Source organism: Colletes latitarsis, chromosome 3 (assembly GCF_051014445.1).
Source record: "Colletes latitarsis isolate SP2378_abdomen chromosome 3, iyColLati1, whole genome shotgun sequence".
Taxonomy (NCBI): Eukaryota; Metazoa; Arthropoda; class Insecta; order Hymenoptera; family Colletidae; genus Colletes; species Colletes latitarsis.
Genome location: NC_135136.1, coordinates 42,186,361 through 42,214,313, shown reverse-complemented (window position 1 = coordinate 42,214,313; position 27,953 = coordinate 42,186,361). Strand labels below are relative to the sequence as shown.

Here is a 27,953-nt window from a genome sequence, read left to right as displayed (position 1 = left end):
TTGCACGTATGAACTCCGACTATCACTTAGTATTAGAATACCAATATGTGTATATGTGTGATTTTATGTGTATATGTGTAATATGATGATTTAATATCAATTGGTTCCACTCCAATCGACGTTGATACGTATCTTAATACTAATCATTTTTATGTAAATGTGGATTTGGGTTTCGATAGTACTTAACATACGCGCCCCATTTGCTTATGTATCTTATAATCTATATACATTTTTACTTAATTCTAACGCAATTTGTAGAGACATCGGAGGATATTTTCTTCTTGGTGTTTGTATTAATCCCACGATGTTTTCCTAAGACAGACATTCATACACAATAAATATAAATCATATAAAACAAAGAAATATAAGACGATGTTTTCTTTTTGGTGTTTTTATTAATCCCACGATGTTTACCTGAAACATAAATTGAGACAATAAATAGAATTGTATGAGATAGGTACACTTCCCTAAGAACAGTGAAATTCGAATCTTGTATCTTGTAACTTTTAACATGTGAAGTCTTTCCATTTGCCCTCTTCAATTCCCTTCTTCTATGTTTATATACTCTGTAAAAAGAACTTGTTCAAAGGATTAATTGCTGGAATGAAAATGTATTAGTGGACTCAAAAAAGAACAATTATGTACTGTCAATACTCATGTTTATCGATCATTGCAAAATTGATATTATAAAATTTAGAAACATAAATATTACGAGAATGAAGAGAACAATGTCGAAGAAACTTGAAAAGAATTGCAAAACTTATAAATTGAAATAATTATATTTTACTGTATTGAATACTAAGTTAGGTTTGTACAAAAAAAAGCAATAACGAACACAAATATCGATTCTACGCGGTAATTAATTCTCAATATGAAATATTAAATTGCAATTTTGCATATCCTTTTGATGCAAGTATTTTATTTTTCATCGATTGAAATAAGGATCGCGGTCAAACTATGATTTTTGCAAATAATTCCGAATATTTATAAAAAAATCCACTATTTACAAAGAAATATTGCAGTCGGAAAAGTCACTATATCCCGTAAAAATTAACAACTCTAACAATGAATAATTAGTGATATACATTGCACATTGAAATCGCGAATTCAATCTACGATCAATTTAATAGCAATTTTAAATACATCACAAATCTGTGATAAAAATGTATGAATACAGGAAAATTACGAGTTCATGTATACACATACAACAGTACTTTCAAGCAGTATATCTATTGACGAATATATAAAAAAAATATATATTTTACATAGAATAAACTGTCCACTTGTAAATTCAAATAACAACCCGTGAGTGGACTATTCTTTCTGTCGCAACGCTAATTTACAAAATACAAAAGTCGCGAGGGGTGCTTATTATTCGAAAAATTAACCACACAAGGTTGCTTTATTTATTAAATCGCGTGCACCCATATCAAATAATACGCAACACTAATTTTAATAAGAAAGTTGAGCCATTCGAGGTTGTGTCGTGATGATCCTGGATCAATGGTCAGCATTTTGGCCAGCTTTTGGGCATTGGATCGCAACTCTAATTAATAAAAAACACGATATATCAAAATCGCAACGCTAATTTATAATAGAAAAATTTCTAACGCGATTTACAACAGTAAAAGCAACCGCGAATCGTAATTGTTCGCAACACTACCCTGAAAAGCAACGCGAAAAATAGTAATTCGCAACGCTAAGAACAAACCGATCAGTGCATTCGCAACGCTATTCTTAAATAAAAATAACACCAATCGCGTATGGAATTCGCAACACTAACCTGAAAAGGAAACGCGAAAAATAGGAATTCGCAACTCTACATGCAAACGCGATTATTGTATATTCGCAACTCTATCTTTAATGAAAATATATTTATGTTTCGCAACGCTAATGCAAATCGCGTTGCCCAAAAATGCTGGATCAGGTGCTGGCGTCTTCAGTTGTAGCTGCAACATACATGCATAAAACAAACTAACTACTTCAAGCTACTTCAAACTACAATAGAGTGGCACATATGGGGATGAAGTTAGACGTTTTAAATATCGCAACACTACGAGGCAACAACGCGATAAACTAATAATCGCAACGCTAATTTATAATAGAAAAATTCCAAACGCGATTTGCAAGAATAAAAGCAATCGCGAATGGTAATTATTCGCAACACTACCCTGAAAAGCAAACGCGAAAAATAGTAATTCGCTACTCTAATAGCAATCGCGTTTACTAATAATTCGAAACGCTATTTTTAAAGCAAACGCCCGGTTCCTAGGTTTGCATAAAGACAATCGCGTATCGTATTTATTCGCAACACTGAAATATCAACGCGATAAATATTTATTCGCAACTCTACGAGCAAACGCGAACATTGTATTATTCGCGACTCTAACTTTAATCACGGGCTAATTGTACATGTATATACACATGTACTGGCCACAAACTAACTACTTCTAATACTACAATCGGGGTTGAATTTGGGCATTGAAAATATCGCAAAGCTAATAAAAAAATCGCACGATATATCAAGATCGCAACTCTAATTTATAATATAAAAATTGCAAACGCGGTTGACATCCATTATATGTATAAAAAAGTAAAAAAGCAACGCGAATCGTGATTATTCGCAACACTACCCTGAAAAGCAAACGCGAAGAATAGTAAATCGCAACTCTACGAGCAATCGCGTTTGTCATTCATTCGTAACACTATTTTTAAGCAAACATTCAGTACCTAGGTTTGCATGAAAACAATCGCGAATTGCAAGTCGCAACGCTACTCTGAAAAGACAACGCGAAAAATAAGAATTCGCAACTCTACAAGCAAACGCGATTATTACATGTTCGCAACTCTATGTATATCATAACCGCGAATTGTCCTGATGGCTGGCATGTATGGTGCAATCATGTACCAGGTACATGCATACGTGAGCCAGCCAACAGAATACAGGGGAGGGATGGCTGGCATGTATGGTGCAATCATGTACAAAGTACATGCATACGTGAGCCAGCCAGAAAAATAAACTAACTACAACTACAGACGAGTTAAGTGACAAAGTAGTAATAGGAATGACTTTCCATCCTCATCCAAAGATGAAGATGAAAAGCCATTCGTTGTAGCCCACTCTTGAAACAGTTTGTCAGGGCCTCTTCAGCCCATATAGAGCCTTTTCTTTCTTCGGCGGTCCTGCCAAAGTCTGAAACTTACTTAAGACCGTGCTCGAGATTTTGTGCAATACGTAGTCTTCCAACAATATACGAATTGTTGGTCGAGCATACGTGGTGAATCTCGAGCGGGACGAACGTTTCGTAAGGGACCTAATCACGACCGCGAGCGCGAGAGAGCGACTTTAAGAGTCGCGCGATTCGAGGAGTCGAAAATGAAGCTAAAACAAACAGCATGCACCGTTTGAATCAGCAAGATTTCTACCCTCGAAATCGTAACTACAGGAACAGGACTGCCACGCGAAAACGCGCCTACCCGAATTGCTAATGTGGACAGTCCTGCCCTGACCCTACCTACTTAAATCTAGCACACATACCAGAAAGTTACCTACCTACCTAACCCTATATTTAAAAAATTGCAAAACTCAATCAAGCAAACAAACACTCCACGGTTCTCATTCTCAATGTCCGGGCGCGACCTAAACTAGAGAGGACTCCCCGGGGTTCCTCCGACACCCGGACATAACACTACATTCATACTCTAAATGTACATACCAGTTTCTGATATCGTCTGACAAAGGCTAGTGTCCATTGCGTATTTTTATTATATGCATAAATATTTGTATAGAACGTTTTAATATATGAAATCTAGTCTTTAATAAAATGTATGTACCATTATGGAGAATTGAAAAATATTAAGATTGAAATCTATTAAGATCAAGAATTTTTCTAATAAATGGTAAAATGAAATTTGATATTATTACTGATAAAAATCTAATGTTATAAAGTTCTGTATGTAAATTACAATTATAAAAATATCTGAAACGACGCACTTCCACAACCTAAGCACAACACACATATGTGGACAGTACGTCGCGCACGATTCACTAACCAATGTCAGTCGTCAATATGTTGAATTGTTATAAATAAAGTCATCGTGCCCCGTTGCCTTCGCTCATGCAAATAGCACCTGGGCATGTGCATGAACTTGGGCAACGAACACGGAAAAATTAATCTGAAAATCCTAATTAGAAAAACTGGTTAATAGCTAAACGGTATTTCGTATTTAATTTTTAATTAAAATGACTCGACTTGTTATATGTAATATATCAATAATAAAATATGTTAATATTGAAAAATACTATTATTCAAAACAACTATTATAATTGAAATTTAATTATTTAAAATAAAAGACTTTAATTAAGATTTCATAATAAAATAATTTACTTTAAAAATTGGAATGAATTCATTACATTGTTATTCGAAATATTCTATTATCCTTAGTCGATTCTATCGTCAAAGTAAATTTTAAAAAAAGTGAAATTAATATAAAATGCAAGTTACTTTGACTCAAAAATCGACCTGTCGCGAAATGCCTTCTTGCACGTTAAATACATCAAACAATGTATTAATTAAGTAAACGATCGATATTTAATAATTTATATTAATGTATATTATTGTACAATGTGATATTAATTATCATTCATATTCTACTCAGTCATATGATAAATATAATGTTTTCACATTATATTAATTCATTTTCTACTCAATCATATAATTCATATAAAGTTAATAAGAATGTTTCATATATTTTATAAAAATTGTGTTATATATATTTACAAAAATTTTATAATAGTCATCATTTATTTATACTATTTATATTATTTGTAACATTAAGAAACGCGAGTGCAAGAAGACCCTAAAACCTGCTCTAAAAAATATAACAGTTGATGTTACTACTCACGGGTATTTTTCATACCCGCGGTCACTTAACTCGTCAAAAATACTAAGTATACAACTGGTCACCCGTGTTGATATGGATCTTTCATCCTACAACATGGTTGGGGACCAGAGGAATACAAATAACATGCGACTCACTAATGATGACTAGAAGTTCTCGAAGTCATCCATCAGTCAGCATGGTCCTGTTGATTAGGTTCAGGTTCAGGTCCAGGTTCAGGTCCAGGTCCAGGTTCAGGTCCAGGTCCAGGTCCAGGTTCAGGTCCAGGTCCAGGTTCAGGTTCAGGTCCAGGTCCAGGTCCAGGATCAGGTCCAGATACTGTAAGAATACGAGAAAACAATTAGAATCTATTGTTAAAATAATAGAGATTTTTAATTAAAAATTTCAAAGTATAAATTTATACTTACGTTGTTCGCTCATGGTCCACCGCCCGATACCCCCCGGGTACTGCTACTGGTTCTCAGGATCAGGTTCAGTGACTGTAAGAAAACTGTAAGAAAACAATTAGAATCTATTCTTAAAACTCTAGAGATTTTTAATTAAACATTTCAAAGTATAAATTTATACCTACATTGTTTGCTCGTAGAGCATCGCCCAATAGTCCTCTTCGGTGATGCACTGATTCTAATTCCGGTAACGAGGAGTTTAAATTTCAAATTGAAAAATTAATTAATTTAATTAGAAAGTATTAAATTAGATTACCGCGACCGAAGATTGAAATCGGCGAACAAATGATTCTATTATCGCGATTCATAAAACAAAAAGAGCCACGATGCTCTGGAAATAATTTAAAACTGCGTAGGAAACACTGCTTCTATTTTCGCGTTTGCCTAACACCGTGAACGACAACGTACTCGGGGTCACTTTGCCCCGAGAAACAAACTTGTTGCTACGCACAAACACTGAATCTACCGGCCGCATTGCACGCGGCCAACAAATTTCCTAGAAAGAAAAGAGCTGAAAAGAAAGGGACAGGAGACAAGAAACACAACAAGCACATCTGTGCTTAGCCTACTGGTTTTCTTTTTTTATCTTATGCTAGAGTTCGTCAACAGAAATACTGCTTTACTTAATATTACTATACACATAGTTTACCACGTAAAAATTCAATGCCACGAAGGCAAAATATTCTCAATCAATGAGAATTTCAACGATAGAATATTATCTACAATTTATAAATATTATATCACCAAATTTCATAGTTAGAGTTGTAAGCATGATTATATTTACTTTATCGAACGTTAGAATATCCGGTAATTCTTATAAAGATTCCGAAATTTGCAAAAATTAAAGTTCATTGGTTACTTGTGCTTGAATAGCATATTCCAACTTCGCAGTTACTACGTTTTCTTAAACTTGTATCGAAATATATATGCAAATTTCAATTACAATAATTCATAAAGAAAGAAATATAAACAATCAATTAAATAAACAACACTCGAGAATATTTAATCGCGATCAGAATACAGTTAAATATAAATTTACCCAATTTATCGTTAATATCTACCGACGCCATTTCTGTGTACTTCGATATGTATCGAAGTAGATAAAAAGTTTGTTAACGATTTTAATATTTTATTTTAACAATGACCGATTAGAACATTATGACCATGCTTGCAACGAATGATTTAATAAAGAAATAGAAATATATAAATATTAATATTCCGTTAATTTTTGTTATAATTGATCAAACATTACTAATATTCCCTCCAAGTCGACTCGTCTGCCATCTGTTATGGTGTCCTTTACGCGCCAATAAAAGTTTCCATGGTGACGAATTTCAACCAGAGACTGCAACAGAAATGAAATACAAATTAAATCAGAATTAAACAATAATTGGTAATTATGAGCAAATATCGAAAGGTTAGAAATATGTACCTCAGTCGCGAAACGCTAACACGTCTTGATACGTCTTACTATGTTTGTTTTCAAAGTACGAATGATGGGTTCTTCGCCGTGTTCGGTAACGCTCGCGAATTAGTTGGCGGGGCGGGGGAAAGCCCGATGTTTCACGAAGCTTGTATTACGAACTCGAGGGATGCCTCAGGTAGAAACCGCGGATACAAAACATATAAACATATAAATATATACCTTGACTTTAAAATCATATTGATGGATGGCGATATAATGTACAAATTAAATATAACTCACACTTTTGTCGATTTATAGTAGCAGATGACAAGATTCTTGAATTTGTTAACATTATTCACTTCGATGATTACATGCAAATTATTTACAACTTTAACTAGTCAAAGAATTGCGAATAATTCGTACTTTTCAACTCGTATGCATTTACACACTAGTTGCTTGCCTATCACACTAATTCAGTGAGTTTCTCAACTGACCGCCATCCATGAGAAGAGGACGCTAAAATCACCTCAATTTTTAGGTCGGTATGACGGTAAATTTGGGTTACGGAAGTTCATAAGGTGTAAGGTCTATTTCGTATACCTTGTCTGTGCCGGCATCGCGTACACGTATTTTTTCTCTGTAGCATGTTCTTCAAGTTGTTTGGTTTTCGTATATTTCTTCTTTCATCCGTGTAAATTTCGGAACAGCAGCAAGCAGCATGGCTGAGTTGCTTTTAGATCCAAACATTCGGGGTTGGGTATTCTTGCCAATTGTTGTAATTACGTTTCTCGTGGGAATAATCCGTCATTACGTTTCGATATTACTTGCCTCGCAGAAAAAAGTTAAAGTTCATCAAGTGCAAGACAGTCAAGTGATGATACGCTCTAGATTACTTAGAGAAAATGGCCAATACATTCCAAAAATGGCATTTATTAGTAGAAGGCATTTCTTTAATAATGAGGAGACAGGGTATTTTAAAACACAAAAACGTGCCGTATCGCAAAATCCAATGACAGATCCCAATACGATTATCGATATGTTGAAAGGAAACCTAACTAATGTTTTACCAACTGTACTCATAGGTGGATGGATCAATTGGATGTTATCTGGTTTTGTTACAAGTAAGTGGATTAAAGATATTTGTAAGCAAATTGATTGTAAATATTTTGTCTTCCAACAATATCTATAATAATATTTTAGCCAAAGTGCCATTTCCATTGACATTGCGTTTCAAACCAATGTTGCAACGTGGTATAGAATTAGTTACCCTTGATGCTGCATGGGTTTCATCTGCATCTTGGTACTTTCTTAATGTATTTGGATTACGTTCTATTTATACCCTTGTTCTTGGAGAAAGCAATGCTGCAGATGCTTTTAGACTTCAACAGGATCAGGTATCTGGTGCTGCAATGTCTATGCCACCGGATCCAAAAGCTGCATTCAAATCAGAATGGGAAGCATTGGAAATATATGAACATAATTGGGCATTGCAGGGTGTTGAAGCAGATCTTATAGGTTCTCACAGGACAGACACTAACGAAGGTATGTAACTGTTAACAATGATAAATTGCTAAAAATTTCGACCATACTTTTATTATTGTTTTGCAGGTAACAAATAAACAAAACACATCTATATCTTGATATAGTATGTGCCATTTTGGAAAAATAATCAAAGTTTTAGTTAAATATTAAATGAACTAATAATTTTAACTAGCACAACAAATAACATTATTCATGACTTTCTGTGAAATAGTGTTTTATGTTTCATTAAATCATTTTAATCACGTTTTGGTATCTGATTACACTGTTTGTTTGACATGTGCAAAAGTTGTCTAAACCTATAAAAATAACAATTTAATTGTATTTATTCTACACCTTCAAGGTACAAGCAGACATTCATATTTAATATTTATAAATCATTAAATAGTATGTACATTAAGGTGTATTATAATAAATGTCTGTTTTATATATGTATGTTATAAAATGTAATATTATTACATTTTAAATCCTTTAATGTATTTTATATCGAACTATTCCGCGCATTACGAAGGGGAACACGAGCATTTGCTCGTATAGGGAAAAAATATTTTTATTGTCACTTAGTTACTAATATCTTGAAATGAACGGTTACATACATAACCTATTAAATACAATTACAAGTATATATATTCACATATTATCTAGGATGGACATTTTAAGGATTCCATTTTGGGATATAAATCTATTCTACGATGATTTTCACACGGCATATTTTCTCGAATTTGTTCTATTAGATTCAAATCGATTTCTGCTAGAGCTATACCCGTTTTTTCGCTACATTGTGCTATTACTGTTCCCCATGGATCTATTATCTAGTGAAATTTCATAGTAAATAATAATGGTATATAATATTCTATAATGCATATGTTATAAATTAATTTGTTTACCATAGCATGTCCCCAGCTCACTCTCTTTTTGTTATGCGTACCAGTTTGAGCTGCAGCTACGACATAACACTGTGTTTCTATTGCCCGAGCACGTAGTATTATTTCCCAATGTGCAGCACCTGTTTGGTACGTAAATGCTGATGGATATGTTAAAATTTGTGCTCCCATGTTCCTCAATGTTAAAGATAATTCAGGAAAGCGCATATCATAACACTAATTTTATGGTTAAGTGTTTGCAGTTTTTCATGTTTCAATAAGAACATTATTTTTGTATACAAAGGATACAATACTAAGCCCTAATTTACCAATTGGTGTGGATATAGGCGGTTCGATTTTTTCCCCTGGTAGAACATAATCTGATTCCATTAATCTAACCCCAGTGTTTTTATTTTCCATGTCAAATAAATGGGCTTTACGATAGGTACCAACAATTTCACCATTGCTATCTATTATAATGTGAGTGTTACTTATATGGTGTTCATTGTCTGGTAACTATAAATGCCATTACAAAAAGGTATTAATTAAAGATTGAGCATTATAACTTCTATATCTTTAAAGATATTTAGAATATCTTACAGCTTCGTGCAATCCACCTAACGACAACCAAATTTTATTATTTTTTGCAATGTCCTTATAACAGGCTACTGTAGAGCCAGTCAAAGGTTGTGCCATACTTATTGTGTCTTTTTTATTATCCGCTAAATAATCGCATGCTTCCGGAAAAAATGCAATCTATCAAATGGTCCATAAATTTGCATGACTAAGAGCAATAATAAACGATTAACTGTAAATATTTTGTACACTTACGCAGGCCGATCTAGACTTCGCTTTTGCAGTGAGTTCACGTACAAATTGTAAATTTTTTTCTTTATCGTTCGTTGATGTCATTTGACACACTGCAATTAATGGATTTGCCATTGTGCTAAGGCACCTTGCAAATTGTTTTCTGAAAAATTATATTTTACGACGAGGTAAGAAACTACGATGAAAGTAGTTTTCTTAAATTTCATTTGATCAAATTAATACCGAAAAAAATTGTATTACAGACAGTCATGAATTAAATCACGTTTAATTTAAATGGTTTATTTGATACACATCGTTTTGTACACTTATTACCTGCAATAGTTGATGCTAGTAAAACTGATAACAAATCGCATGTTTATTATGTATTTACTTTACAGTTATGAACATTTTAAACTCTAATATCTTTGTAAATATCAAACAGTGTAAAACAGTACACGTATACTAATTTTTCGCATGTATTTTATTATGTCGTCTTTTTTTAAGGAGGAAGTGATAATAAGTGGTAATTCTTATAAATCATGAGTTACACTTATACACGAATTATACATAGTAATTGCTTTTAAATTTGTAAATTATACAAATCGTGTTAAAATCTACTAGGTTAGGCGGAAGTTGAACAAGAGTATGCGCGGATTCACGTGACATCCGGCAAGACGCATAAACCGGATACGTAAATCAGAATTCGCGCTCAATTTCTGTTTCCGTAGCGTGCAAATGTTCTCTGTGTAAAAATTTCGTACAATCTTAGCTTGAATGAACAATAATTGTGTTTTAAGTGTTAACGTAGTGTTCGAGTAACGTTATATTAGCAATGAAATGCCGTACTTAACGTAATTAAAGTTATTTTGGAAGTGTGCATACAAGTAAATGGGAAGCAGTAAGAATCCTAATGCGTCGCGAGGAAGTATTTTCTCCTTTCTGTATACAAGTGAGTTTATTTCTATTTCACTTCTATATATGCTTTTGATAATAGTGATTTGATAATTGTTATCAAGTTGCTATTGAATTCGATAATTGCTAAGACCATTGATTCGATTAAATTTAGTGGTTAAGATTTTTTCGTTGGTACCGTATTCGTATACATGTATTACGGTGACATATTGGAAACGTAAGGTCGATAGTTGTTATTCTATCGACAAATACTTCTTGTTAGATGATTGAGCAAGTAAAACAAGGAACAGAAAAATGTTAGTCTTGCGTATTTCAAGCAAAAAGAACACATCGCGGGGAGAGGTTCGATCATTTCGACGATCGTTTGGATTCCGCTATCGGGGTATCCTAAACCTATAAATAATTTTGCTAATTCTCTTTTTTCTTTATTCTATTTTATTAAATTGTCATAGTATATAATACACAAGTGAAACATTCATTTATTAAATTCATTCGTTAAGCAGAAATAATGCTTTCCTTCGTAGAATTATGTTACTGTTTCGTTAAAAAGTCAATAACAAAAGGACCAGTATATGCTCCTACGGAAAAAGTCACAACTTACTAGTTATATCCGTTTAAGGACACTCAATAAATACTACTGTTCTATTCGTAAATGCATCCATATCGTTGTATGGAATAGAGACTGAAAATCATACCGTGGAGGGAAAACTAGTATGCGAAACGCAAGAATATCACGCACTCAGATCTTTGTTCGATGAGAAAACGTTCAAAGTGTATCTAATAATGTGTTCGGGAGGTTAGGACGTATGAAGGAGTATGGAAGGTTAGGAGTGTGGCGCTGCAGGCTGAAATAACGTATCGGTAATATTCTGTTGCCGTGTAAGCTGCGATATAGTCGGTTGTAGTCGACGACACATGTATTTCGGGACACACACACACACAAAAAATTATTTGCCTTTAGTGGCTCGTATCGCCTTGCAAATTTCGATCCACGGGTGCCCGTAGGAACTGCAAATGTCACAGACGTTAGACGAGCTTGACGATGGTTGACTAGGTTGGTGGCCAGGTGTACTCGGTGAGGATGACCTTTCTTTTTTCAATTTACACGTGGATGACGATAGGTGTAGAAAATCGACCGAGGGCGGTAGAGAGGCTGGCGCACGAGTTTTACGCGATGACGGTAATGTGGCCGAGTTGTACGACGATGAGGAGTTCGAGGATGGTAAAATCGAGGGCGATCGCTCGAGCGATGGAGATTTCGCCGTCTGTATTGACCGGCTCGACGGCGACGATAGGCGCATATACCGTAGAAGGTTGAGTCAATCATTGAGCAGACCTTGAGATACGCTGATGAGCTGTTCCTTCAATACGCGGAACGATGGTCGCACTTCCGGGCAATGGGCCCAGCATTTTCGCATTACCTGAAACAATTTTTGAGGTTAGGTTGCCGAATAGTCGTTCAAAGATTACACTCTAACCGCGACAAACCTCGTAAACTTCCTTGAAGCAAGCTTTCGGTCTTTCCAGTATGATTCCACGTTGAACTCTTTCTACTACTTCGGTGTTCTTTAGGCGACCATAAGGCATCTTTCCGCACGTAAACACTTCCCACATGAGTACCCCGTATGCCCAGACATCCGATTTAGAGCTGAAGCGGGTGTAGTTTAATACTTCTGGCGGTGCCCATTTTATTGGGAATTTAGTGCCTCCGCTACTGGTGTACTGATCATCGAGCACATACCTAGAAACGTTTTGAATTAGAAATTTCGAAAGATCTAGTACGCCGGATGAAATGTAACTATAAACCTCCATCCTCACCTCGCCAGTCCAAAGTCCGCAACTTTTACTACGTTTTCTGAGCCCACTAAGCAGTTGCGCGCAGCAAGATCTCTGTGAATGTAGTTATGCCTTTCCAAATAAGCCATTCCTTTACAAACCTACGATCAGAATTATAGGAATAGTTTGCAGGAGAATATTTTAAATATTTTCTTCATCGTTGAAAGTTATGAGATGTTATTTGTACAAGAATCGTGTCGAAGCATCGACTTCACCTGTATGCACATGTCTAACAGGAGGCCAACATTTGCTCCTAATGTTCCCTCGTGACGACGGAGGTAGTTGAGAAGAGATCCATGTCGCATGTACTCGGTGACAATGTATATCGGTCTATCTTTACTGCAAACGCCATACAACTGGACCAAGTTTTGGTGTTGAAGTTTCCTAGGCGAGAGAATTCAACATTTATTTATTTATTCCCGATGGGTTACCACAATCGAGTAGTTATACGAAAGGAGGGCTTTTCTAGATCTTTAGTCGAAACAGGGTTTTAGCAGATGGCCCCTTCTTCCGAATAGCCACTCAATTATTCGCTTACGTCATCACTTTAGCTTCTTCTATAAAATCATCTTCAGACATAGTGCCCCCCTTCATCATTTTAACAGCAACGTCTATAGATCCACGCCATTTTCCTCTTCGCACGACTCCGAATTGTCCAGAGCCAAGTTCCTCCAACAAATGCAGCTCTGCCGGATCGATTTCCCATTTATCTGCGAATCAAGCGCATATTAAATGTTTTAGAAACTCGTGAATTTATGAGAATTGTTCGAGGAACGGCCGTTTACAGACCAAAGCGATTAACTCTACCTCTTCATATTTAAAATAAATTTCCTTGCTGGACACAATGAATCGAGAACCTTAAGAAATAATGTATACGATTTCATAAATTTCTTTACTTTTGTGGAGTTGAACGGCTTGGTAAAATAAGTAGCTCAAATACGTACTCTCCTACTAGAAATTTGATTGTGAGGGAATTACAAACCATGACTGAGACCAGCGGTTGGTGGTACTGGACGATCGCAGGGGCTGGTCTTCAACCTACTGGCTAATCCTCCGCTGTTATGCCTGTGATAATTCACCAAGTCGGGTATAGAGCCACAGCAATGCTTTTCAGACAAATAAAATTCTCCCCTTGTATTTTGCTTGATGTGATAGTGTTTCACGTGAGGATGAGGGCTGTAACGATACGGACGTATTTTATACTATCTAGCAATGTGTGTAAATATTGAAAATAAACGATGTTTACACTTTAGTGTAGAGGGAAAGCGTGTAAAGTCCTTTGGTAGAAGAATTGCGAACGACGAAACATCCTTCTTTGTCTTCTTGTTTGAGCAATGATTCTGCGCGTTGTCTGGACATATCGCCCACGTACCATCTGCAATTTCAAACAATACGTTCGATTAGTATCGTTCGTGAGTCCCGTTCCTTCGAAACAAAATTCAATCCGCGCTTACTCGTATTTCTGAAGACCCAGAAGTTCCTTTTCCTTCACGTAATTGCTAGGAATGTAACCAATGGATCTGAAATCAGACAGTAAACCATGCGAATATTAGAATCCAGGGCCAAATAATTGTTGTGTTTAGGAGGCATTCCGTAGTAAGTTAAGTTTTAACAATTTTGTTTGAACGTTCCTCGAGTCGATCGCTCGGTGGTTCGGTAGAGCATTTTCAATTTCGACACGAATTTACGATCAGAAATTTTACGCACGTCCGCATCGATTAAGCGCATAGTAATATCGTATCCTGTCCTAGTTCTCCTTGGTTCGTGCTTCCTTGACACCAGCCACGTTTCCTTATACTCGTGTTTACGAATCAAGGCCGGCTCTGTGCCTCGAATTCTCGGCCATTCAGCGCACAACAAACACAGCCCTTGCGGGTAATCCGCTTTTGGGCATACTAAGTAGTCATTACGGAATATGAAACGCGATGACTGGCGAAAACCGAGACTTTGAAAGACCCCGGGACATGCAACGTGTGCACAGGCTTTCGATCATTCTAAAATTCCTTTCTTTAAGCCATTACAATAGAGGGAACATTGCATAAAAGCGACACGAGGTTTCAACAAAAGTGGAGTAAAATTTACAAAACTTTTATTCAGTTTGCTCCCTAAAATCGAGATTAAAATTTAAATAGCTTCCACGAGCTTCTTCAATTATCGTTGAGTCGATCAAACGCGAAATAGCACAAAGGCGGAATTGTTTTCCTTTATTATATCTTTCTATGCAAAGAGCTTGGATGGTTCAGATTCTGCTCGTAATATTTTCGAACGCTTACGCATACCATATATAGGTACTATTTTTCTTTCGTTTACATCCGTCACGTTAGTTCGTCAAATGTAACAGTACGTTTACGTACCCGTGTTCATCTTTGACTTTCCACCAATGTTCCTGAGAATCATCCAGCACCTCGTACTCTGCGCCCTGAAATAATAGAAGATCATTTGCCTCTGACGAACCGTGTATATTCTAGAGTTATATAGGTTGCCATAAGCTACAGGGTTATGAAAGCTTTCGCTTCTTTACGGACGAGCGACAGCGACTTTTGTCGTCCTCCGAAAAATACGCCATATTGAAAATTGGAATATCGGTTTTCTACGGGGGTGAATTTTATGAGCGATCGATGCAATCGTCTGGTAATTTTCATAACGTATATTTCGTGAAACAAAGGGAAAGTATTTTACGGTTTAAACGATCAACATGAAATATTTTCTTCCCGGAAAGATTGCTTGCTCGAGATATTATTTTACCGTTTGAAACATTTTCTCCGTAAATTTTACCCAGCTCCAGCCACCTAAAATAAAAAAAACCTACTACTTTCCAAACGATAATCCATAAATGTCTCCTCTATCTCCGAAAATATCCCGTAAATCGAATAACTTGACGGTAAATAATTGATTTCGGAACGTCCCTCCGGTTCTGCGGCCTTTGGCGAGGGCGCGAACGATTTTAATCGTTTAGCGATGCTGAGAGCGGTCTTATGGAAGCTTTCAGCTTTCCACGAGCTTCCGAAACGCTTTTTTGCGCCGGTCTAGAAATCGAATAACGTTACATCAACCGCGAGGCCACAATTTCGACGTTCCGGCTAACCGTATCATTCCCGTTCCCACGTCACTCATGTTTGTTCCCGAGATTTCTATATTTCCCGTGTATTCCGGTCGACCCAGTTTTTCCTATCGCGAAACGCTCTCTGCGTGGCATCGGTGTATCATCGGACCGGATGAAATTGAGCGAAAACCCGAGAACGTTTCCGTTCAAGAGGATATACCGGATTTCTTCGAGCTACGAGGAACGCGTTTCGCGTTTATTGCTTCTATCGTTTATCTTCGAAGATATCGTCGCGGTATCGATTTATTAACAGGAATGCCTGAACCTTTTCCCTTGTAACGAGAGCTTTTGGTCGAGATAGGCGTGCACGAAATCGGATCGCGACGCGTATGACTGGTATACGCGTGATAGGTTTAGGAGCGAAAGCTGTAAAACGTCTCACGGTTGATTTAGCGCTTGATAAAGCGCCATATGGCGTCAATGGCGATGTCCAAGTGTTAATGGGATCTGGAAGCGGTTTCTCCGCATATTAGAGGATAACCGGTATCCACAGAATTCCAACGATGCTCGCGCGAAACTCGGTGGTAATGCGATCGACGCGGGACATTATCGAGACCGTTATCCGACCACAGGAATCAGCCGTGCGAAAGGTTGATCGTCGATGTAATTATAAGTTTAAACGTGTTGGAAACCTGACGTGTCATACTTGTTTTAGGGCTTTCATCGACGTTGCGCGTTTCGGAAAATTAAGGCAGTTGTGTACCTACTTGGTCGCGTAGAACGTTCCCCCAAATATGTTTAAAAGCAGCTCCGTGGATTACTCGAATTGTTCCGAATAAATTGCTTTCTGTCGAGCGTTTCGTCCGCAATAAATTATTCTACCGTTTATTCGAATAAATACAATTCATTCCATTTAAAATTCCATTTAATTTGGTACGATACGCGCGGCACGTGATTCGATTTATTTCGATCCGGTGTAGTTGGATAGTTCGGTTCGTTTCGATCAACTTAAACCACAATAATCGGTTAATCCTTACAAAGCACGAAGAGATATCGAGGGTCAATTCAAAACTGAATATATCGAGGATCGTTTGCTTTATGCAGTTTCGATTCACGTTTCAATGAAGTATTATCGGGGGTTTCAGGTGTCCCGCGATGCGATTAAAATCGCACTACAGAAATATCGTCGGAATGCGATTCTTTGATCGTAATTTAAGCGCATATAAAAACACGTTCCACGGCCCCTGTGTTCGTAAATTTTATTCCATGCAAATTGAGAACTCGATGCGTATGGCCTGATTTTGTCTTCAAAGAGCTGGGATTGAATTTCACTTACCTTTTCGAGAGACAGATCGCCTCCTTCGATCGCTCGAAAAGGGTACAGAGCTACCACGACCTTCGTTCTCATCATTATTTTGTCCTAAAACATTGGCGTTTAGCGTACACTTAATTAATACATACCGATCTCGGTTATAGAATCGATTTCAAAAATACTGTTACGAACAAACTGGTTGTTTTACCTTTGTTTTAGAAGACGGAGTTCCAGGTGTGCCCCCTGGCATTATGGGAGTCGAGGGGGTCCCTGAAAAATAAAAAATAATAATATGTAAACGATCGTTGGTTACGCGTTGCTCGAATTTTCAAAATTTTATATTCGTATTAAATGGTTCTCTCAATTTTCGCGACGTCGTGTCTTTCGCTTCTATTTTTAGTAAAAAATAACTGCACTAGGTTTTTCTCTGGAAAGAAGAGCGCTTCATATTTTTTATTGCGATAATCAGCGTATATACCGCGGGGAGGAGTCTTTGAAGGAGAAACCTCGTAACTTGCATTTTAATGAGCTTACGTTGGCTACAATTTTTTAACGAATATTAACGAATCGTGGCAACTTTTCGCAAAAAATATTTTAAGAAGCAAAATGAGTTTCCAAGGTAGAATAATCGGAAGAGTAAATTCTCGTTTGATAAAGTTGCAAAATGAAAAGAATTAGAAGAATTATTGCAACAAAAATAGTATTTATTTCGTACGATTTATGGAGATACGGTAGTAAAAGATTTCTTATATCGTGATCGAACAAAATTTTCTTTTATCTGTTATTTTCCGGACGAACTGATAACACCGGTGAATTAATTTCACAGTCACGCTCGTTTTCGCGATAAATTTCATGCAAAACACCGACCGCGATTTTGGTTTTTAATTAACAGAATTATCGATACCATCCCGAGCAAGTTATAAATTCGAATCGAACAAGAATTAATGTGGATTTTGTTACCGAGCCTTACCAATTAACCGCTTCCTCTGTTCTGGTAATTAAACAAAAATTATAACAAGTTATCGTTTCTGCATCTTAGAAAAGAGTTAACTCGTAGCTCGCCGAAAGGCCTTTTGTCGAACGTTCCCGTAACGGTGTTCATCCTTAATGAGAAACGAAGATTGCGAATCTACCGAAATTACGAAACTAATTATAATGTTGTCAGCCGTTTAAAGCGAAATTTCTATCGCGTAAGGAACAGTGTGAATATTTATTTATGGACAGCCAATACTCTTAGTACCTTAATTCAACATTTTATAAATAATCAAAGAATATCAAGAAAATCAAAGAAAATCAAGAATATCAATTTGTCGATTCAGACTTCGTTAAAAAGTTGTTAAGAAAAAAATTATTTTCGGTTGTGGGGGTCAATTACAATCATTTTTGGTCATTAGACATACCTTCGAAATCTTACCCCCTTTCGAGAAAAAAATTCGAGAAGATGCGAAATTTTTCGACAAAATTAAAAAATTTCAAATCGTTCTAAAAAAATTATTTTCAGATGCAAGGATCAATTACGATCATTTTTGGTCAATAGACCTACCCCCAAAATTCTACCCACTTTCTAGGAAAAAATTCTGTACGGACGGAACTTTAAACGTTAATAACTTTTTAACGAGGCCTTCATCAACAAATTGTTATTCTTGATTTTTGTCGTATTTTGGCCTCTAGAATCTCTCATTAAAATGTTTCCCAGGAGTGGTCGAACACCCTGTACATCTTGATCACCATCGACGAGCCCCCCGAGTTTCATCATTAATTATGATAAATTTTGTCCACTTCTGTACGTAGTAATACAGCAACGTGATATCGTGATATAGGAATGTAACAGTATAGTAGTTAATGTAATAATACAGCAATATAACGATATACCGATATCGTGGTATAGTGACATATTGATGTAGTAATACAGAGATATAGCAGTGTACCGATTTATCAATATAATAGCATTGCGATATATTGGCACAGGAGCGCAGCGATACAGTAGTACATTACTATAGTGACATGATATAGTAATGCAGTGGTTCCTAACACCTTGTCTGCCGCGTGACCTGCCGGCGGGTCACGTCTCCTTTAAACACAATTCCCCGATACTTTATCGACGATATTTCGGTAGACGCGCGAGAGAAATACGAAAAATTTATCACCGACATACACACGCTGAAAAATAATCCGAATTAAATTGAAAACATTGAAATTGCCAATAATTTTCCAGGTTACATTTCATCGAAACGTTCCGGCACTCAACGCGTTAACCATCCTACCGAAGTCTGCTCTCGTTAATGGATTAGAAGAAGCACAATTTGTAAGAAAATCCTTAGTCTTTTTGGACCCATCTCGGTGAGTACAAATTTTGTACGAGAAACAAGAGAGAAAGAGAAGCACTTTATAAAATGAATCGTTTATGTACCGTGTGAAAAGTGACAAGAAATTTCAGAAAACAAGACGAAGGTGAGTAATTTCTCTTGGTGGATCCAGCGTTAAGAAAATTGCGCTATCGAAGCGATCATATTTTCCAATATTTCTTGTCGCACGCTACGCTCGATAACAATCGCTACGGTGAACGACGCTTCGATAGGCAGGAAATCACGGTGGGCGTGCATGTGGCTATTTGTCGACTAAATATTATCGCGTCTCGTAAAACGAATGATTTACCTTGGTGTCAGCGGCATCGTGCGACGAATGCCTCGCAAATATTTCGTCGACGAGGCGCGAGTCGCGCGGAAGAATCCCTCAGTCGGTCGGCATTTTCTTTTTCTATCGGTTTCGTTCCTCGTCAAACACCGTGACGATCGAACGCGAAAACGACGCGCTTTGGGCCACGATTTTTCCTATTATATATTGCACAACTTTCGATAGAAACTCGATTCGAACATAGAAAATTAGCTTTATTCGATTCTGGTATTGTTTCCCGAGGTTCGTGAAGTAGACGAGCGTGAAAAATCAGGTTTCGTCACGATAGATCGGCAATTTGGATCACTGTGCGTGGTTAGTATCACGGCGCTCTACTAAATCCACGGTTTAGCTGTTAGGCATTCGGTTCTCGCGTGTCGGAACGGGCCTGTTCCGCGAACGGGAATATCGCGCGACGGTAGCTCGTATATTTTATACCCGGCTTGTTCCCGTAACGTCCAATTTACATTAATACGCGGCTCTCGCTGGAAATAATGTTCCCTTTCGTTCGTTCGTAGCAACATCCGATTCTTTGTGTTCTCAATTAACGCGACGGCGTAACGAGCGAACAACGCCGAAGCTCGTTAGTCAGACGATTCGTTGATAAAATACATTTTATTTCGCGATCTAGCTACGCGGAAAACCGTGACTTCCCGTATTTTTAATTATCCCCTTTCTTCGAAACCCCTCGGTCTCGAGTCGTACTCGTTTTCCTCTTCGAGTTTGTTATACAGGGCGTTTCTAAAGTCGCGGTACAACTGGAATTGTATCTTTCTCTGAGAAAATCTGCTCGAATATTCATCTTGCACGCGTGCACTTAAGGGAGGGATTCTCGCGTGCAAGCTTTTAATATTCGATGCCAGAATCCTCGTCGTTGCTTTTACCGAGTATAGCGGAACTCTGGCTAGATTATTTCGCCTTTCCAGTTGCACTGCCATTTGGGAAACGTGCCTGTATACCTGTTCGAATCGCCACTGGTCTCTCACTCGTTTCACCGCACTTGGCCGTCACTCGCGATTGCGGTCGATCGAATTTCGCGCAACGTAAGGAACGAACGAAGAGGCCAGGTGTGATAGCAAACGGGAAACGTAACCGGAAACGCGACGGGTAAACCGAAAATCTGTTGGTTCCGGTGGCCGGCGAGGATCGCGAGCGGAAAGTGCAGTCGCGAGCAGGTGCGTGCACCGACCGCGCTGGCTGCCGGAATATCAACGGTGAGCGAAGGACGACACCACAGCTAGTCTCCACCCTGTCTAGACAAAATCAATGCGACCTCAACCTCCTGCATCCCCTCCAGCATCCCTTAGACCGTTCAACGTCCCCACGTGCGTGCCTGCCGCGTCCCTCTCTTCCTCCCTCTGTATTTTTCACTCCCTCGCTCTCTCGAACTTCCTCTTCGCGTCGAGTTTCATTACCGGAAGCAGTCTGCTCCTCCGCCTCGAGTGTGTGCTAACTTCACCGACGACGGATACACGCGATGCCTCTTCCTTGCGCGTCTTCGTCTTCCCGCGATTCGTACTTTTCATATTTTTACCCCTTTTTCTTCTTATCTCCACCAGGGACCAAATACTCTCATCGTTTCTATAGAAATTCATCTATCGAAACATAGGTATTTTAATTATATTTATAGAGAATTTTCATCCCGTTAGAATTCTCGAGATTTGTTTCGAGTGAAAAAACCGTCCAAAAATTTCACAGGCACGCCAAGATACTTCCATTATTAATAAAAAGTACGTATGCCAATAAAATAAACAAAATTATTGGTAAGAAGCAAGGACTATATTCGGGACGAATATGAACGTAATTGAAATTTCGCGTGTAGAGCGAGGATGCCGTTAAATTAAAACGTAGGCGAATTTTCACTGGACGCGATGTTTATTAACGCAATATTCCGGGACATTTTTATGCGTCCAATTTAAACGCGACGCACACGACAGCCTGTGAAACGTGCCAGCGATAAATTTGCGAAATATATGCATCCTTGAAAATTGCGACAGGTTAAACGCGAATGGCGGTCATGACGAAGAAATCTGACGTAAATATAATTCAACTCGAAACGAAGCTCTCGGAGCAATCGCAGTCACAAATTACCTAGAGTCTTAGGTCGTTTAATTTTTGAGTCGTCGATGATTGAGAAGAAACGTACGGTACGCGATGCATCGATCTGAAAAATTGATGAACCGCGATTGAAACAGTCTCCTTTCTTCTCGCCACTTTTCGACTATAAAGCAAACAAAAGAATTAAACACGGCCGATAGAGTCGTCGAGGTAATTGTTCGCCAGGGCGGCAAAATATTCGCTAGAAACGTAAAGTTCATCCTCTATCGGCACAGCCGAACAGAACGGGTGACCTGTTTCTGTACTTGTGTGCACAATGCGACATATGCGTTTCGATTGCACGGGAACACACACGTAAACACGTTATTACTCGCTCGTTACTCCGTCCCGAATGTTTAATATCGTTCGAACATTTCAACTTACGGTACACGGAAACGATTCCCAAGTTCTCTCTATACAAGCGTCGTCGTTATGAAACGTCGAAATTTCGTTCTTTCGCTTCGCTCTATTTGAAAAATTCGCGTCCATTCCTCTCCGGGCACTCGATAACGATGATTTCGCTATTTTCGTCGCGAGGGAACCGAGCCAAGATTTCGATAGATCAAATTTTATTATATTTCTAAAATTTTTACGGGACCGCGTCGGTGTTTTCTCAACGTTCTATACGTTCCAGGAGGCATTTCGTTGGTTAATTTCCACGAGTTCGGTCGGTGCTTAAAGTTTAATTTGACGCTTGGCGGATTCTCACGACAGTGTCCCGATTATTCCCATAAAAATTGGCTCAAGGATGAACCGAATTAGGTCGATAGCTTTTAATTAGCCGTCGATGATGAACATGGTGTACTGGGATCCTTGCTTGTCCGTGACCCGTTGTTCGTTACAAGGCCCCCAATTTACCGAAATGTCGAATTTCCAGGCCTCTCGTTGAAAAGAGAGCTATTGATGCGTTCCGCCGGCGCGAATTCTGAAAGAAAAATCCTCGTTCCGCCCCAAAACTCGAATTTCCGTACACTTTCGAAACTGGGACACGATTCCCCTGTCAATTTACGCGTTTATTCGTCAGTTTATTAATTTACCAATTAACCGAGCAAACCTTTTTTCATTTGTCTAAAGATTCGAAAAGAATTTCGACCAAATAACAAGACTATTGATTTAGTTGTCATTTTTGAAGATCCGAACCATCGCGCGAAAACCGTATTTGCTTCGGGGTACTCTGGCGAGAAGAATGAATTTTTCTAGAAAGGTAAATACAATTCTGCTTAAGGATAATACGCAGTCGCATCCGGCAGGGAGAGAAATATAACCGGTGAGCTATATTTTCAGCGAGCACTCGTTAATGAAAAACTATCGTAAAGAGAAACCGACGATTTTTCATTTCATTCAATGCGTTGCATGTCCTATTCGAACCAACAACCTCGCGTTTGAGACTCCTCAGATGCACTCGAGATACATTCAAAAGCGTTTCGCGTGTGTTAGATGAAAAATAGATGGCTCCTCGTAATTTTCGTATGCTCGCACTAAACGAAGAGTGGAACTGTTCGTATAAAAGGAATCTTCACTGCGTTTTATCGCGGTTCCTCTGGGTAGCTCGAAAACTCGGGTCTTTGAGAATTAAACATGAAAAAAGTGGTCGCATTAATTCTTGCTTTCCGTAATAACAACAACAGTTCGCGTACGAGCCGCGCAAAGTGTGAAAAAGCTACGTTGGATCTGCTGTAATAAATTCCAAGTAAACTCTACTTGGAAGCGTAACAATTCGATCGTACTAATAATAAATTCAACGTTTAATCCCTCGATATTAAATTAAATTGAAGAAGTTTTGCTGCATAAATTCTACCCTTTCCTTTTTGCGTATGTACACTCTGGATTATGTACTACGGGGTTCTTCCGTTAATAATAATAATGTTCAAGCCCGAGTCTGTCCGACAAATTGAAACAAAACGAAAGTGTATACGTTTGAGAAATTACGTGTAATTAAATCGTGCGTCGAGGGGTTGACGATGGTTTCGCGTAGAATAATGGAAAGGGTGAGAATAACAAGGTCGTATCGGTATTTTAACGGAAGTTTGCAACAATAGAGAGCCTCCGGAGAGCAGACCTTGCGGTAACAATATCAAGCAGAGATTCCTCGTACGCGTAAACGAAGAAGGGAAAAAAGATTTCCCACGCGACGCTCTGACGCTTAATCGTTAATGTCTGAAAAATTATTCTCGAAGATACTAATGGATGATAGAGCAAAGAGAATGATCGCCAGCCAAGTGTACCCAAGAAGCGACGGATATCGATCTTAGTAGCACGAAGACCAAGTTTGCTTCTCGCCCACGACAGTGGTTACGATATCGAGAGCACAAGTTGGGCAGGATTTCGGGTTTTGATCGAAAACTTGATGCATCGAGATGCCCCGTTGCTACGCGGAAGTTTAGGGAGATTGAGGTATTTCTGGTTCCATGGATCCACGATCGAGAGGGATTCGTGGCGAGCTGGGAATGTATCTATATGGTCCTGTATGGTCCAAAGTAAACTCGAATCGACGAGGATTGCATCTCTTGGCCCGCCATGGTTTTCGAATAAGAGCGATTGGAACTTTGAGTCGAGATAAAACGAAAGCTGTAAAAAGGTAATCTGGTGCTTGAGATATCATTTAACAAACCCAATTTTTTAACGATGCCGATCGTGAACGCGTTCGTGGAAATGCATCGCGACGAAATTGATATGGAAACATCTTCCACGAACTCGAAAGCAGCATGGTCTTTTCTTTCGAGCACCGCATTACCATATAATGAATAATACACTACAGGAAGATCGTAAAATGTGCTGCGTTCTCGACGAAGCGGTTCCTTTCGTTAAAAAAAAAAATATTAAATTTATGGAACCAGACGCGATCGATCATTTTTCACAGTCGGGACGAAAGAAACCTCGAAAGGAGCTCTTTCATTGATCTTGAGGCGGCCCCCATTATGCTTTCTCACACTGGAAACGTGGCACGTGTATTGCTCGATAAAGGGCGGCATGCTTTCGAATATCTGGGGCGCACAAATCAAAGCATAACGATCTGCAAAGTCGGACTTTACCGCGGAAGGCAGAAGATTTCCTTAAGGGAGTCGTTATTCGAGTCGGAAAATGACGCCCAGCACCGTCGTGCCTCGCTTCTCTTTTCCAAAGATTTATCGTACATTTTTAACACCCGTTGAATATGCACGAAGAGAGAGAGACGATTTTCGAAATTTACAAAGCAAAGCTTTGTCCACAACGACGCACCATTTCGGGAGAATGAAAATAGAAATACAAAAAATGTCGAATGAAATTGGTTTTGGAATTTCAATGTGCAACGCGCAGCAATAATTCGAGAGACGAAATCGGGAACGCCCGAGGATCCAAGCAACGGTTTAAATCGGGACGTTGATTTACCTCCGAAGACTCGAATTTCGTTTTGTGCTCTTACAATTGCGCTTAAGCACCGTCGGGGCAGTTATGTACTCGTCGAGGATAATTGCATTTCGGACGAGGATGATTGCGCGTACCAAAGACAGCTAAAAGACACAATCGAGATACAAGAACATTTTACGACTGTGTTCCGTGGACAATTGCATCTCAACATCGATTATCTTTCGATTTGGAAACGTTTGCGTTCGTTATTTTTACCCTTTAACCAAAGTATTGTCCCCCCCCATTGTATTTCTATAAATGTCCATTGATACAGAAAGAAATACAGGTATGGGAGATAAACAGAAGTACAAAATTTAATGATATGAAGCATGAGACTGACTGTGAATAATTACAAGAAGATGCAAACTAGAGAAACTATTGTAGATATCTAACGGTGGCAGTCGTAAGGGTTGGTTTGTTCGTGAATTCGGGTAGGTTTTGAAGTAAGAACGCAGACGTGATTGAAAATCACCGCGGGCGTATCCGGGGCCTGGCGATATTACCACCTTGGTGGGTACACAAAAACCGATTAATTACCCTTCGTACGTAACCGAGTACCTGCCCGGTGCACGTGTACTAGTATATTATGTACTAGTGGCCGCGGGCGAGCATTGTATACGAGCAGTCGACCATAAAACGCCAAGCCGTCCTGACGCATAGTTTCTGTCCCGCAAAGTCGTCGACGCCGAGTAATTACCAGCAGTCCAGAGACAATAGGGAATTTAAAGTTGTTACGCAAAGTAACTAGATTTCCCGCCACTTCGCAAGAAGGGGGACATCGGTTACTATTATGCAACCATAGCGCGAAATTTCAATTAATTTCACGACTTAAAAACAATCTGCACGAGCCAGCGTCGCTTTCCAGCGGGATGGAGGCTCGTAATTAAAACAATTGCACGTAGGAGATAATAACCCAAACGCGTAGAATTCGAAGACGTTGTAGATCCTCGCGTAACGTACGATCCAGCTACCCCGAAAATCCAATTTAACTTTCGAAAACGGTGGCTACTTTTTACCCGTCCCCCAGAAATTAGAAACGGATTCAGTCGGTTGTATACAACGAGACTCGCGTCGCTGTCGTTTAATTCGAGCAAAAATAATTTCGTACGCTCTGGTCCCTGGTCCGGGCACGCGAGTTCTTAATTAGCGGGCGGATATACGCGGCTGGTCGTAGATCGTCCCAGCAGCTTGGTTACGAGCAATTTCTGTCGGAATATTTGAACTGGGCTAACGTTGCGAGCTACCGTAGAATTCGGCGGAATAGTCGAAATTGTCGGCATTTCCCTGAGATCAGAATATAATCGTCCGGGATCTCGGATGAAATTTGAATCCCCGATGAACCCGTTATTACACCGCTTCCAAGTTTAATTTCTCGACACACCGATACTCGGCTACCATCAAACGACGTAATTGCCCCGTTTCTTTCGCGAATCGTTCATAATTTCCTCGACGGTCGCTAATTATTTGCGCTAAACGAAAGCTGCTATTTCCCCGCTTCCTACAATTATCTTCGCTTTCAACCTTCCATTCCATTTCTCCTCGATCGAATCGTTCCCACCGGGGTTGGATTAAATTTCATCCCCCATAAAAACGAACGCGTCTTCCGTATGAAATACCGATTACCGTTACTCGAAACGATCATATTTAAGTTCGATAGAAATTTCCTGCCCCGGTTCTAGTACAGCCGGAACGTCGATTTCTATTTTACGGAATCGGAAACAGTTGTTTCCCGTTGCTGTGAGAGAACGTCGGTGGAGCTTTACGCGTGAATTTATAATGCGGTTCTACGATGTCGCTGTACCAACAAGCTTTTAAAGCGCGCCACGGTTGGATGCGTCGAATAAGAACCGAGTGCGAGGGAGCGAACAGGAAACAGGGAGTATTTTTCCACGAGAAAATTACTACTTCGTGAGCTTTCGTCCTTTCGTTCCGTAATTGAGACGTATTCCGTTACGAACTTTCATAGATCCCCGACGTCGTTCACGATTTCGGTAACAGTTCCGTTGTGGGCGTGCAAAAAAAGAGTAAAAAAAATTACTCCCCCGCGAATATATCCCCCTGCGCGAATTGCAATGCGCCGCGTAATGAATATCTCTTCGTAACGGCTATGCACACCGTTCGCGTATTGATCTCACAGAAATTTTTAATAACGACCAACTAAAGCGAAGATACCATGAATCTCGATAAACCTGTACGCATCGATGCATAATTTTGTGCAAACACGAGGATACCTACTCTATATTGTCGTTCTAAATCATAAATTCGCGCTAAAACTTGCTCCTTTAGATTTCGTAGCTAAATAAATCTCGTCGAGGTTTCGAACGGTCGATTATTAAATCGAGGGCGGAAAAGAACGATTGAAAATGGTTGCATCGTCGACCCGCGACTACGGATAAGTTCGAGAAACGATCGAGGGTTAAGCCCTCCCGGGGAATGAAGAGGGCGAGATCACGGTGGTGTTTGTGCATCACCGTTATGCACCAACCAGATATTACGCCGGTCGGATCGATCTTACAGCTCCCAATTGCATTCGCAGACAATACATCCGGACTCCCGGTTCCTTTTTCTCTATCTTTCCCCGTTCCTCCGTCTCGCCGTCAGGAGAACGTTGTAATTTACCCGTCGCATTTGATGAAACCGCTTGAAACCTTTTAAACGAGGCTTTAAATCATTCCACTGAAATGCGCAATTTCCCGCGCGACTTCCCCTTCGGCTACGTTATCAGTAGCGA

General features: G+C 38.9%; 3 protein-coding genes across 6 annotated transcripts in view; 1 reads left to right on the top strand and 2 right to left on the bottom strand.

Annotated features, from left to right (window-relative positions):
* Nucleotides 1–7,284: 7,284 nt before the first annotated feature.
* Nucleotides 7,285–8,600, top strand: Emc3 (ER membrane protein complex subunit 3). The gene is made up of 3 exons (XM_076762634.1): nt 7,285–7,874; nt 7,954–8,295; nt 8,362–8,600. The coding sequence occupies exons 1-3, from the start codon at nt 7,472–7,474 to the stop codon at nt 8,370–8,372; spliced, it is 756 nt and encodes a 251-aa protein (XP_076618749.1). The 5' UTR covers nt 7,285–7,471; the 3' UTR covers nt 8,373–8,600.
* On the bottom strand, nt 8,595–10,568 carry Nitfhit (ntrilase and fragile histidine triad fusion protein NitFhit). Its single transcript, XM_076762633.1, has 6 exons — nt 10,296–10,568; nt 9,987–10,125; nt 9,756–9,911; nt 9,465–9,671; nt 9,180–9,392; nt 8,595–9,104 (listed from the first exon to the last, which is right to left on the bottom strand). The coding sequence occupies exons 1-6, from the start codon at nt 10,334–10,336 to the stop codon at nt 8,934–8,936; spliced, it is 927 nt and encodes a 308-aa protein (XP_076618748.1). The 5' UTR covers nt 10,337–10,568; the 3' UTR covers nt 8,595–8,933.
* A 563-nt stretch (nt 10,569–11,131) lies between these two features.
* The window catches only part of Btk29a (tyrosine-protein kinase Btk29A), a 126,023-nt gene continuing 109,201 nt past the window's right edge, over nt 11,132–27,953 (bottom strand). For 3 of the 4 annotated variants that reach the window (XM_076762628.1, XM_076762629.1, XM_076762630.1), the window contains 11 exons: nt 17,274–17,335; nt 17,090–17,173; nt 15,065–15,129; nt 14,165–14,230; nt 13,957–14,085; nt 13,693–13,886; nt 13,249–13,420; nt 12,926–13,094; nt 12,693–12,811; nt 12,363–12,615; nt 11,132–12,295 (listed from right to left, as the gene is read on the bottom strand). In XM_076762628.1, coding sequence (XP_076618743.1) covers nt 12,194–12,295; nt 12,363–12,615; nt 12,693–12,811; nt 12,926–13,094; nt 13,249–13,420; nt 13,693–13,886; nt 13,957–14,085; nt 14,165–14,230; nt 15,065–15,129; nt 17,090–17,173; nt 17,274–17,335 — 1,415 coding nt within the window. In that variant the 3' untranslated portion in view covers nt 11,132–12,193. Of the gene's footprint in view, nt 12,296–12,362; nt 12,616–12,692; nt 12,812–12,925; nt 13,095–13,248; nt 13,421–13,692; nt 13,887–13,956; nt 14,086–14,164; nt 14,231–15,064; nt 15,130–17,089; nt 17,174–17,273; nt 17,336–19,720; nt 19,985–27,953 lie in introns of those variants that run through there. The other variant, XM_076762631.1, reaches the window with a different exon arrangement.

Coding starts and splice junctions, on each gene's coding strand:
- Nitfhit (XM_076762633.1), bottom strand. CDS start 10,336: ATGCGATTTGTTATCAGTTTTACTAGCATCAACTATTGCAG. Junction 10,126..10,295: donor ACTAGCATCAACTATTGCAG/GTAATAAGTGTA, acceptor ATAATTTTTCAG/AAAACAATTTGCAAGGTGCC. Junction 9,672..9,755: donor TAGGTGGATTGCACGAAGCT/GTAAGATATTCT, acceptor TGGCATTTATAG/TTACCAGACAATGAACACCA.
- Emc3 (XM_076762634.1), top strand. CDS start 7,472: ATGGCTGAGTTGCTTTTAGATCCAAACATTCGGGGTTGGGTATTCTTG. Junction 7,875..7,953: donor GTTATCTGGTTTTGTTACAA/GTAAGTGGATTA, acceptor ATAATATTTTAG/CCAAAGTGCCATTTCCATTG.